The 13,484-nt window shown below is 46.2% G+C and overlaps 1 protein-coding gene across 10 annotated transcripts in view; it reads left to right on the top strand.

Moving 5' to 3' along the window:
• The window catches only part of CLCN1 (chloride voltage-gated channel 1), a 128,676-nt gene that overhangs the window by 75,977 nt on the left and 39,215 nt on the right, over positions 1 to 13,484 (top strand). For 9 of the 10 annotated variants that reach the window (XR_003093386.1, XR_003093385.1, XR_003093388.1 and 6 more), the window contains exons 3-6: positions 383 to 514; positions 4,046 to 4,174; positions 4,269 to 4,402; positions 6,074 to 6,151. Coding sequence is in view for 6 of the 10 variants with exons in the window: in XM_025200750.1 (XP_025056535.1) it covers positions 383 to 514; positions 4,046 to 4,174; positions 4,269 to 4,402; positions 6,074 to 6,151 (473 nt within the window). In the remaining 4 variants the exon portion in view is untranslated. The remainder of the gene's footprint in view (positions 1 to 382; positions 515 to 4,045; positions 4,175 to 4,268; positions 4,403 to 6,073; positions 6,152 to 13,484) is intronic. The other variant, XM_025200749.1, reaches the window with a different exon arrangement.

The following is a 13,484-nucleotide window of genomic DNA, read 5'->3' as shown; positions in this document are numbered from 1 at the left end:
CTCACTGTGGCTGCTTCAATCTGCCCCCCTCCTGCTCTCCTACAAGTAGTCATCTATGCCCCCTCTCCCCCCATAGACTTAACTGCAGGCAGCTGTGGGAGCTGTTCTCCACCGCTGCCTTGCTGTATTGCATGTACATGTGTGCTCTTGCACAGATACATGTGGTGCCCCCTGCATTCCACTCCTCCCAGCCACAAGCAGATAGGTTTCCCATGTTTTTCTCCTTTAAAGGAGAAAAATCAGTATATTTTCACATTTTTCTGTGTCTAACAGAAAACCCTTATGATGTTTCCACCCGAGTTGGTATGTCAGCATACTAAGAGAAAGAAGAGACAGACAGGCTCTGACTGTCTCTCTTATTTCAAGACTGTCTTTCCTACAGACTGTGCTAGACACATCCAGAAATACGTTACCAAGAAACTTGGAGAAGACTGGATTTTCCTGGTTCTGTTGGGCCTGGTTATGGCACTGGTGAGCTGGGGAATGGATTATGCCAGTGCCAAGAGCCTGCAAGGTGAGTTCCATTAAAGTACTGTAAAACTGCCTTGTAAATCAAGTGAAAATTCATTAAGTCTATTAGCCCATGTTCCAAATCTCTGAACACAGCACCCTCTAGTGTCCTGTTGAGACACTGAACTCAGTACTGAGAATGGAAAATGTTTCCTGATGAACAGGGATCTGGGTTTTCTGTTTGCTGCAGAAAAAGTCACGTTTTCCCCTTTAAAGGAGGAAACTGCAGGAAACCACAGGTTCACAGGTTTCCCCTTGCAGGCTGGCAACCTTCCAACCTGCAAGGAGCTGCTTGGGGCTGGGTGGAATGGGGGGAGGGCCATTGGAGGCAGGGGGTGCCATGTGTGTGTATGCATGCATGCACATGGCTAGCATACAACCAGGCAGGGTGGTGGGATCAGCTCGGGCAGCTGGATACAGGTAAGTTTGTGTGGTGATCGGGGGAAGGGTTGGAGGTCCAGGGCTTGGGCACTGTGTGGGGGACTGTGGAGAGGGAGAGGGATGTGAGGCACGTATGTGTGTGCATGCACGTGGAAGGGTATGTGTGGAGGGGATGTGTGTGTGGTGTGGGGGCTGCATGGAGCGGGGGAAGGTGATAGGGCTCCAGGGTTGCAGCAGGGCAGGGGTTGTGAGGTAGCACTCAATTCTACCACTGAACCCAGCTCTGTGCTGTTGCCACCCAGGTCTGCCTGGAGGTGCCCACCCCTTCAGTGAGGAATGGGGTGGGAAGGTCCTTCAGGGGTGGTGGGGAGCTGCGTGGCGAGGTCGGTGGCATTGAGGGCCAGTGCCCATACTATCAGGGATGCTACCTGTGGGGAAGAGGGCTGTGGCCAGGCTGCCTCATGCAGTGCAGGAGGACCAGCCCAGGGCAGGGGGCACCCAGAAGTTCCCTCCTCCTCCCTCCAGTCTGCACTGGGGCCAGACTCACTCCACCACTGCCCACATGAGCTGAACTGACCACAGCTGCCACACTCCAGCCCAGGCAGGACAGGGCTTGGAGCCCCTCACCCTTGTCCTGCTGCTTGCAGTATGGCCCCAGGCTAAAGCCATGCTCTGCTTCATGCTGCTGTTGTGGAGTGTGGTGCTGGTTCTCCCTGCTGTGCTGTAGCCCCAGGCCCAGTTGTAGCTTGGGAGTGAGGGGCAATGGCATGGTCAGGGGCAGGGCTTCTACTGGCCGTGAAGTCCCCATCCCATCCAGGTCTGGCAGGCACGCAGCCTTGGGGCCACATGCTGTCGCAGGTTACAGCAGGTCACAGCCAGGCAGCAACTCTGACTGCCAGACTGTTGCAGTGGGTAGAGGGTGCAGGGAACTCTCAGGGCTGCTTCAGCAGTCCAGCTGGCACAAGGGGTAGTGTCCACAGATACCAGTTGGCCGGGCCCCTGAAGCTCCTGTCTATTTGTCCATTCAATTACTGTGGGCTCTAAGGCCCACCTGGCTAACTAGTATCCCCTTTTCATGGGGACTATTGAATGAATGGAACAACTAAATTCTTGGGACAACAAAGGCAAAAACAGGATAGGAGTGATGTGAGGGCCAAAGGGTTAAAACATGAAAATGAGTGCTCCTGAAGGGGACACTGAGCAGAACCCCTTGGGCTGCGCTCACTGGTCCTCAAAGGCATCCAAAAGCCAGTGGATGCCACCCAGTGGTGCTCTGCTGGGAGGCGTGTGCAGACCAGTGAGAAGAAAGCCGTCCCATAGTACCCGGGCACTTTCCCAGCCAGAGCCTCCTTCCTGATCATGTACAGGGCCCACTCGGCTAGGGCCAGGAAGAGGTTGACCAGGAGATCCTGGGACTTGGTGGGGCCACGGATGGGGTGTCCAAAAATAAAAAGGTCAGGGGTGAAGTTCATCCAGAACCTCAGGAGGAGGTTCTGGATGTGGAAGTAGAGGGGTGCAGCTGGGTGCACTCAAGTGTCATGTGTACCAGGGTCTCCCTCTGCCCACAGGAGGGGCAGGAGGCCAGTCTGCCAGTAAAGCTAGCCACTTACATGCCTGTGGCCCCTAGAAGCTGCTGAGCTACTTGCCAGGGCAGCTTTTTATACTGCTGAGGCCAGCACAGAGCAGGTTTTTATACTGCTGGGCCCAGCACAACTGCTGGCCCCGGGCTCTAGCTGCTCCTGGCTGCAGATCTGGGAGGAGCCAAGCAGGGTTATTTTGCCCCAAATGGCACAATTTTCCCCACATCAAAGTGCATGTTCGGGCATGTACGCTGAGGCAAAAAATCCCGACTCAAATTTAAGCCATTTCTATTTGAGCTGCTACAACCACATGTGCCTGCATGTGTAGATGCACCCTAAGTGTTTAAATAAGTTCTTGATGGGTTGGTGTATCAATTTATTTATTTATTGATTCCTTATTTAGCATGGTTAATTTCTATGCCTTCCCCTGGTATAAGTTGTATCAGAGAAGCCATTAATCCTTAAGCCACTATCTCTGGGTTACTTTGTATAACATTATTTGTTTTATTGTATTAGTTATATTTTATCCCGTAAATAATTAAATTCTGTAAATAGTTTTATAATGGTCTGCAAGGTTGTTTTGATTGTCAGGGGAGGCTCTCCACTCAGGGACCCTGCAGCATGAACAACTGGTACCTCCTGAGACTGGGGGGGCACCATGGTAGTGTGTGGGGACTGCCCACAGGCACCAGCATCAGTGTCAGTGGTGGTGAGCAGGGACCACCTGCAGATGCCACTAGCCACGTCGGCAGTGAGAGGGGGAGGGGGGCAGATGGCAGGCAGCGACCACCTGCAGAAGTTGGTGGCGACTTCAGTGGTGGTCAGTCTTGGGGAGGGGGGGCACGTGTCCCCCTGTGCCCACATATGTGTCGCCTATGCCCTGCAGCAGCTACCCAAGGAGCTGAGCAGGGCCACTGGTTACCAGGTACCCCAGGATCCCACTATTCAGGTGAGGGCGCAGGTAGTGTTGCGCCCAGGGTTACATTTAAATTAGGGAATTTGTGATTTTTAAACAGAGAAAACCAGGACTCCTGCTGATGAGATATCTTTACCACTCCCTGCAGCATAGTTTTTCTAGCACTACTCTGGGCTATAGGAGTCCTTACTGATTCACAGCAAGAGTATCCCTGCCAAGCATTAGCTCTTGCAGAACATTTATGTTAACTTCAGATATTACCTTATGTAATTTTGAAAATGTGATGCAACAGGCCAAGTATGAACTGTATGGTTTGACCATGGGAGTTGTATTCATTTTAATATTTCTCTTTTAACAAATACAAATGCACACTGTTCCTCTAAGGCATCCTGCATCCTATTTTGGGTGGCCCTTTCTTGGTCTGAATGCACTCTTTGCATTCATTCAATTTTTGAGTTTTTTGTCCCCTAATACACACACATTGCTCCTTAAGCAAGAAACCTCTCCTTCACTGGTAAGACCCTTTATGCAGTCAGTTCAGTCCCAGAGATGTTTTGGTTGCTGATTTGGCCATCATGTGCTTTGATTAGGTTTTGTTTAATGTTTACCTACCGCTTTGGAAGTGCTAGTCACTGACAACTTCTCTGTTTGCCTACAGCTTACAAGTGGATGTACAAAGAGATGCACCCAAATGTCCTTATGCAGTACCTGGCCTGGGTCACTTACCCACTCATCCTCATCCTCTTTGCTGCTGCCTTCTGCCACCTTGTCTCCCCGCAGGCTGTTGGTGAGGGCAGGGGGCTTGGGAATATGTGTCTGTGTGTCTTGCTCTCTGTTCCTCTATCTCTTTTCTTTACTCTCTGTCCTGTTGCTTTTCTCAGGGTCTGGAATTCCTGAATTGAAGACTATCATGCGGGGAGTGGTCCTCAAGGAGTACCTCACTCTTAAAGCCTTTGTGGCCAAAGTTGTAGGCCTGACAGCTGGTCTGGGAAGTGGGATGCCTGTAGGGAAAGAGGTGAGTATTTATCTGTGTCTATTAAAAGCCAGGGAAGGAGAAGTAGGTATAGCTCTCTTTGGGCACTGTGATGTCCTGGATTGGAAGTGAGCATAACAAAGCTATCACTTTTGCCTAAAGGTTTCTCATCCTTTCACCATTTCTGTTTATTTCTCTGTACTTCCCTATAACACTGATTTCCTCCTGGCTATTTTCCTGGGTCATTGAAAATATTGAGAGAAACAGGGTTAAAAGCAGATGCTAAGATATCTTCAAGCCAGCTTTCTCCTATCTAAGAAGAAAAGTGAGAAGGGGAAAGAGAAGCCAAGATGTCTAAGAGAATGGAGAGAGAGGGCCAAACCCTGTTTCATTTTTATGTGCCTAAGTGCCATTTACGTAACCATGTAGGGTGCACCCCCTGAACGCATATGGGCAGTTTGTGGCTCTGCCAACTGCATGTGCTGTATGTGCATGTGTTCACTGCACTGCTAATTTGCAGTGCAGAGGTTTATGACACTGAAAGATCCCCAAAAATACTGCTCCAAAAAAATATATGGCACAGCACACGTGGCTGCATCATGTGCTACCCAAAATCAGAACCTGGCCGGCCAGAGCTGCACTCCAGCTGCTGGCCAGGCTCTGCGTGCCCAGATCGCTGCCACTGCAGCCTAAAGAGGCCCCCAGGACCCCAGGTAAGGCTACTGGGGCCAGCCCAGGTGCTGGGCCCAGCCTTCTCTACCCCACCCAGGGCAATCTGCTGCACACCAAAGTGCACATACAGGTGTGTGGCCGGGAACAACTAGCAGCGGCACACATATGTGCTGCTGCTATTTGTCCATGGGAAATTGCATGTTTCCGCTCATGGGAATGAGCCTTTAAGTGCTATTTTGGCATTTATACAGATTTTAGATTCTGTTTCCATCTGTGCAATATCTCCATTTACCAATGGAGGGGTCCTCACATGTTTTGGCCCATTAGCTTGGTGGCCATGGGCACTTACCCAGGGAGCAGGAGATCCTGATTTGAAGTCTCGTTCACCCACCAGGGGGTTGAATCTATATCTTTCCAGCAAAGCATTTGTACATTATGTTATGCCCTGAGATCCCTGTTCTTCTCCTCCCCCACCCTCTGAACCTGGTCTAATAGACCGTGTCCATCTGACAAAGCCACATGCCATCTGGCTTGCTCCTCCCTCGACCCCCGCATGTTCCACATAATTTTGCTTCTTGGCTTCCAGCTTTAGCAGAAGGGAGAAGGATGCCATTGTCCTTGTGGCTTTGCTGGTAAATGGAAGTTGCAGGTTCCAACCCCTTCTGACTGATGGTCTCCTACTACTGGGATAAAATGTGAGAGGGCTGCCTTCCTCCTCCTCCTAGTTACTACTTGCAGTTTTCCTCTGGACACACTTTTGGGGATTTATATAGCAGTACATAGAGACCAAGGTGATTCTGTTCTGCCACAAAGCTTATGATCTTTAGCTGTTAAAGCATGCTCAGAAAGGATGTGCAGGTTGAAAAGGAATCTAAAACTTGTGTATATGCTAAGAATGGCCTTTATATACCTATGCAAATGCCACTGAGATATGCAAAAGGTGATTTGATCCGAAGTGCTAAGACCAGTGTTTATTAACACTTTGTCAGTAACACAGTGTGACCCTTCCACTTAATTCTCCTTTCATTTCCTCTCTCACAGGGTCCCTTTGTGCACATAGCCAGCATTTGTGCTGCTGTGCTCAGCAAGTTCATGTCAATCTTCTGTGGTGTGTATGAGGTAAGGCACAGGTTTTTGTATGTAGCTGCCCTGAAGTTCTCTGGTAGGGCAAAGTAATTCCTTCTCTGGAGGAGAATAACAGTGGCATAACAAGGGTGGGGTGACTGGGGCAGCTGCTCCAGGTGCCTACTTGGGGTGGGGGGGTGGAATGGAAAAAATGCTGCTGATGCTGCCGTGCAATTACCCTGGCAGTGGCAGCAACCAGAAGTTGCCACTGCCCCTGCGTGGCAACTGGTCTGGGTACTCAGTTACATTGTTAAACCTCTAGAGAATAGCATAGGGATGCATGCAAAGTGTTGATAGGGAGAATGTACCGAATGGGATTTAATAAGCTATGATAGACCAATCAATTACAAGACAGAGGAAGTAGCAGTGAAAGATCAGATATACAACTCAGTAAATTATGAGGGACTGTTCAGGTGTTTACAGAAATATGTTAGAGGACACACTAGTTAGCAATATGGACAGCCACGTTGTAGTATCTGATAACCTTTGTCCCTTTGTAATCCTTTTGGGCCAGATTCCATTCCACCTATCAGGCATGTAAGCAGACTTAGGTGCTTATGTATATTCTTTCCACCCTCCTTGAATCCCTGAAAAACTGTTCATGCAAAAGGTTGGTGGACCTTCTCCTCCCTACTACTTTTTTATGACTCAGCTTTAAGAGTAAGATGACTGCCTGTTACAAAAGTAGATGCATTCGTGGACTTGAAAAGAGTAGAATAGAATTGCACTTGGGTACCTAAGTCTACTTAGATGCTAAACAGAGGGAATAAATTCTGACCCTTTCCTTATATACAGACATGCTAAGTAACTTTTATATAAGGAGCAGTTTGTTCTAGAAGATACATATATAAAGCATAGCTAATCATAGAAACTATCTACATGTCTGCTACAGAAGTAGCCTGTGTAGTGAGAAAATCATTGTAGTGACCAGCTGTGTATTAGTGTTTCGATAAACTATGATTACATACATTGGCTGGTTCTGTGTACAGACTGATTCCTTGTAGAAGCTGGCCGTGTAATGTTACTATAAGAGATGTTTATAAAGATTGGATCAGAATAAAGACTAGTGCACAGCACAGAGATTGGTGGCATGCAGATACCACTGTAATTGCAGCACGGTAGACCTGTCTGTGCATACTGACCAGATATCGAGGCTAGAGAGCAGCTTACCCTACTAAAAACTGGCAGTGTATAGAACCTGGCTCACTACAGAAGAGATGGCTGCATCTGCTATTGGCTGTTGCTTTGTTTCTGACAACGTGAGGACTAACCTTGTGGCTGAGCTCCCTCTAACCCTGGCATGCCCTTCTGTGGCTGGGCTTTCTGTTCCAGAATGTGTACAGGCAGCTCGATCTCCTGGTGGCGGCTTGCGCAGTTGGAGTTGGATGTTGCTTCGGGGCTCCTCTTGGAGGCAAGTGTCTTCTTATATACAACATCTTACGTATACCACATTTACCATCTAACTATGAAATCTCATACAGCCAAGGGAGTCCTACTTAGTTCCTTTTTAGTTTTGTGGTGAAAAATGTTCCTTTTCTCATGTATTCACAGAGAATAAAAAGAAAGGGAAGAGAGGGAGAGGACTTTTGGAAAAAAATATCAAAGAAGTGAGATGTGCCCAGGAATTGTTATTAATATTGGTAGAGCCTGATGGGTCTTCATGTACTAGGAATATCTCCCAAAAGAGTTTGCAGGGAAGAGGTAACACTGCCTACACAACCATTAAGGACCTCATCAGATGGCAAGAACCAAATAACAAGAAAGTCAGGAACCAAAGAACATCACACGAGGGTAGGAAGTAATGTTGGTCACAGCAGATAGTGAAATCACTCATGAATAGGAAATCACATTAATGGTGAGCACAATAAATGATTTATTAATAGATAAAGATAACAGATACTTTGAAATATGACTGTGGAGCAAACATGCAATAATTTATCCACTTCTCACACTCATAAATCAGAGTAACTTTTTTAGCTTTCTAAATGTAACAAAGTTACATCTTCCTATATCTAGGATCAGCCAAGGATCTTGGTACAGCACCACTCAGTCAAAGGAGGGAAAACTGATGCATCCATCATTTTTCATTAACTATTTCCCTTTTTCATTGTGCGTGTTGGACAATGCCTCCTCATCCATGGTTTGGTCATTCTGCTTAGTACATTGAGTGTACTTGCTTCTTATAGTTGTCTAAATATTGTGTGATTTCCTTAGGGCAAGCAGTTTATTTGCTGCCTTTAGATGGAATGAGTAGGGGCTACTCATCAGGCTACAGTTTATACAATAAATTGGGCTACAGTTCATACAATAAATTGTAGCCCAATTTGCAGAAGGGGTTTGTTGTATGATGGCTTACCATGAACAAAAGAAGCTAGTTTGGCATCTAACCAATAAAAGTTTCTTTGATACTGAGTGAACTAGAAAAGTCTAACATGAAGAAAAGAGGAATCAAGCTCAGAAGGCGAGACTAAGGGCTATATCTAAGGATGGAATAGCAGCCTAGGCACTGCCTTAAGGGAGAGGTTAGATTTCAGGCTGCCTAAGAACTGGGATAATGGCTATGGTTGTGAGTCAAGCGTCTAGCAGATGAGCAGACTGTGACTGGCTAAAAACCAGCAGCAGTGTATAGAAGGAGTGGCATACAAGCAGGAGACATGAAGTTGTCAATCTCTGGATGATAGCAAGACAATGAAAAGGGAGTCCCCTACCAGAACACAGGCTATAGTGCTGAACTCCGGCCAGTGGAGTCTGCAGGCCAACACTTCATTGCCATTAGTATTAGTATTATTGCCCAAGTCATTAATAATATCCTATTTAGACCTACAAGATAACATTTTTATTTTGTGTTGTTTTTGGTCACTTATGCAAACAATATCAAAACATTAATTTGAAATGGAACGGGTTCAAATAAAGACTATTAGGTTTATTAGGAAACTGGAGAACTTATCACATGAGAGCAAAGATTTGAAAGAATTTGGCTTGTTAAGCTAGGCAAAATGAAGGGGTATAGAGGATATGTATAAATGCCTTCATGAGGTGAATATAAGGGTGGGAGAAGAATATTTGGTAATCTATGATGTGGTTGAAAGGAAATTTTCTTTTGCTTGGGAAGTGTCTGGTAATCCAGTGGTTCAAGGTTTTTGCTGGTTGCCTGTAGAAATTTTTTTTCTCATGAATGCCTCCTTTGGCTTTTGGGATTTTTTTTTTTTTACTTCCTCTGAAACATTGAATAATAGATATGGTACAGATGGAATTTGACTAGGATACACAGCGATTCCCGCTGGTACTTGGAAGTTGAAGTAGTTCAGGTGCCTAGCTGCAGGGCCTCACTCAGAGTCAAACCAAATGCTAGATTTGCAGTTAGGAAGCAAATTTTTCCCAAGTCACATTAACAAAGACTGCCTTTTTTGCTAGCATTGTTCTCTTTCTTGGGTCATCTGACTATATTAAGCCAACAATTCCCATTCATAGCAGTATGAAGGCAGTGATGGTGCCCTTGTCTCCCTGGTTCTTCACCTGTGGTGCATTATAGTTTTTTTTTAATGGGACATTTTGTGGCTGTGGTGTATGAGAAGGATTGGGGTGGACAACTTCATAGATTTCATAGATATTAGGGCTGGAAGGGACCTCAGAAGATCATCGAGTCCAGCCCCCCGCCCAAAGGGCAGGAAGTCAGCTGGGGTCATAGGATCCCAGCAAGATAAGCATCCAGTTTCATCTTGAAGGTGTTCAATGAAGGCGCTTGAACCACCTCCGGTGGCAGGCTGTTCCAGACCTTGGGGGCTCGGACAGTAAAAAAATTCTTCCTTATGTCCAACCTGAAACGATCTTGTAGTAGTTTGTGACCATTCGACCTCGTCATCCCTTGGGGCGCTCTCGTCATCCCTTGGGACGCTCTCATCATCTGGGGCACTTCTAGGACATTTTAGGAACTTGCCTGTCTACAAATCCAGGAGACTGGATTTGATGGCCCAAGAGGTCCTGTCAAGTCCTGTGTTCCTGCATTTTGATACATGCATCAGATCATTACATAGAATGTTACTGAGATTTTTGATAGGTCAAAATCACTATCAGTACAAGGCCTTGCCCTTCAGGTTTTTGACAAATCCAAGGATATGGACACATATCACATGCGTTTAAAGCAGGGGCGGGCAATTATTTTGGGTGGAGGGCCGCTCACCAAGTTTTGGCAAGCTATCAAGGGCCGCATGGGTAGCCCCACCCCTTGAAAGATGCTCCGCACCCTGGTTGCCATCTTTTGACCAGAAGTGTCACTCCCTAACCCCTGACCTTTGCCACCAGAAGTCCTCCCCTTATCCCCAGAAGTACTCCTTTTAGCAAGGGGTTTTGCCATCTTGGAACCAGAAAAATACCAAATTATATTCTAAAAAGTGAACATCTAAAACATTAATTAATTTGATTTCAAACAATATTTTGTCTTGGTTTACATGTGTTTGTGTAGTGTACATAGAGGTGATTGCACAGTAGCTTAAAATGAAGTCTTATGCTTGTATATTGTGGGGGTGGGTGGCTATAGGTTTGTGGGGAGGCTCTGGATGTGTGGGTATGTGGGGTGAGGGAGCATGTGGGTGTGTGTGTGGATATCTGGGGTGTGGATGGGGTTTGTGGGGCGAAGTGGATGGGGGAGGGTGGCTGGAGTGTGTGAGGGGGTGTAGATGTGGGGGTCTGCATGTATGGCAGTGTGAGGGGTGCAGGGGCATGTATATGGTGGGGTGTGCATGTTGGACTCACCCTACGAACACACATGCACACACTGCCCCTGCCTACACACACACACACACACATACACACACACACACACTCTCTGCCCCTGCCTGTGTGTGTGCACACACGTACCGGTGCGGACCTGTGCTCCCCGGTCGGGTGATGCAGCCAGGAGCCATGTGGTGCTGGAACAGGGCAGGGGCAGGAAGCAGGGAAATGGCTGGGGGGGGGTGGGGTTGGGCTCCTGCCTCTTGTTGCCAGCTTCCCCTGGGTCCTACTGCCCCTGCCTCCTGTCATCTTTGACAGGCAACCAGGAGCAGATAAATATTTTCAGAAATTTTTAGGGGTCCCATGGGTTGGATAAAATGGCCTGTTGGGGGCTGTATTTTGCCTGCCCTTGATATAGGGTAAGATAGCTTTTCCTCCCTGTCAGGAAGCAATCATATTCTGAACCTGGTATATTAGGCACCAAATTTCCCTTGTTACAGTGTGTTTATTTAGCCTGCAGAAGTTTGGTGGACAATTTATGAAAATACTCATCAGATCATGAATCCATATGCAAAGATTTCATTCTTCAGGACATCTTCTTGCACTAGTGTTATAAGCACTCTGATCTCACAAGCTGTCAAGAACATTCAAAACTTATGTTTCAGTGGAAGCCTGAGTCCAGGACCCCTGTCTGATGCTTTCCTGAACTCATGGATTGGACATTACTATACACCAGTGATTTTCAACTGGTGTGTTGTGAGACTCTTTCAAGAGTGCTGTGGGGTGCTGACCAATATTAGCATAGTTAGGTATGCAAATACCTATACTTGATTTACAAGACAAACCCATACACTTCAAATAGGAATCTACAGTATCAAAAACATCTGCCCTGTTGTGATCTTTCTGACTTCTTTACAACAGAGGAATGGCAATTTTTTTTTTACCACAAAATCAAAAAATAGAACAAAATTAGTTTTTGAAATGAGGTACTGCTAAATTCAGAAGAGTTATGGAGACGTCTCTGGAGTCTAGAACGTTTTAGAACCCTTCTGTACACCTACCTTCTGATCCCTTTAATCCTCATAGAGCTTGGTAAGACCAGACAAGACACAGTCAAATATATTTTGATGGCTCTGGTATGGCAAAGACAGCTTGGGTTCTTGCACTTCTATGCCTCTTTTCCACACCAGCAAGGGATCTACTTTGTCTGCTTCTAGATCTGCCTTCCCTGTAAGGAAGGATAATCCAATGCCTGGATTTGAAGTCTGTCCACTTCTATGACCTGGGGATTGGTTGCCTGTTGCTGATAGAAGGGCTCTTTTTTTTTCACTGGTTCATGCATGACATCTTGATCTGCCTTTATGAGACAGCTTTATGTTCCACAGTGGATGAGTTCCTCTTCCTGATGCAATAAGAAATCTCTAAGAATAAGAAATATGTAACACTTATACCCAAAAATATGGATGATTTTTGGGAGTTGAAATAGAGTGACCCATCCTCAAGATTGGACAAAGTATACCTAGCAACAAGCTTGCACTACATCTGTCCATGAGTGCAAGTTGAAGTAGATTTTCCTCAAGCTACTGAAGGATCTAAATAAAGTGTTCCTACTTGCAAAGGGTCTAGGTCATGCATTGAACCTCACTCTAGTGTATTTGGTGTTCTTTGGTTCCCCATTTGAAATAATGGCAATATGTTCCTGTTGCACACATGAAGGTTGCTTTTCTGATGGCTAGCGCTTAGTGAAAATGGTAGAGAGTGAGCCCTCCTTGCACTGCTGCCTCTAAAGGACAGCCCATCCTCACCCTTCAAATTTCTATTAGAGATGGTCTTGAAGTTCAACTTTCAGTTCTCAACATAATTCTTGAAACCACGTATGTTTAGGACAGAGGCATTTCTTTTATATTTCTTTGATAACCTTGCATATGAAAGATACTTTGTTTTTTACTTACAGACAAAACTGTATAAGTCACTTCTTAGGGTTTTTCATTTTATTTTATTTTTTGTGGCCATAGCAAAAAAAATGAAAGGAAAAGAGTCTTCAAATATAATCTGAAATCTATACAGGGAAGGAAATAGCTAAACTGTGCCCATTTACAACTATTAGAGCATACTCTCCCAGAGTTCAAGTAACAATGGCATTCATCTTAGTTGCTTTACAACTGTCTATCTTCATGTGTTCATTGTCTCAGACGGCCGGAGCCGACTTGAGGTGATTTAGAAATTACTCGGTCGTTGAGCGGGCTGGTGAATGGAGAGGCAGACAAAGCATATTGGTTGCAAAAAGCTTTACTTACGCCGCTAGTAGTCATGATGCAGGTGGTCCGGTCGCTTAAACAACTACATGAGTTGCTCCAGCTGGCAAGGCTCAGGCCAGTGAATCCGTACACGAAACAGGCCGGCAGGAAAAAGGGTACGTCGAAGGATTGTGCTCGGCAACGGGGAGAAGAATCGATAGGTGATCAGGCTATCGATCAGCTCAGCCACAAGTCAAGAATCTTCAAAGGCACTCTGCAGCGTGCTCAAAGTTCTCCGACTTGGGCGGAAGTCGCACAGAATTTTATACGGCTAGCAAGCCAATCGCTAGCCGCCACGTAGGAATAATTTAGAACTG

Source organism: Alligator sinensis, unplaced genomic scaffold (assembly GCF_000455745.1).
Source record: "Alligator sinensis unplaced genomic scaffold, ASM45574v1 scaffold161_1, whole genome shotgun sequence".
In the NCBI taxonomy this organism is placed as follows: domain Eukaryota; kingdom Metazoa; phylum Chordata; order Crocodylia; family Alligatoridae; genus Alligator; species Alligator sinensis.
Note: the sequence above shows the minus strand (reverse complement) of the source record. Positions and strands in the feature narration are given on the sequence as shown.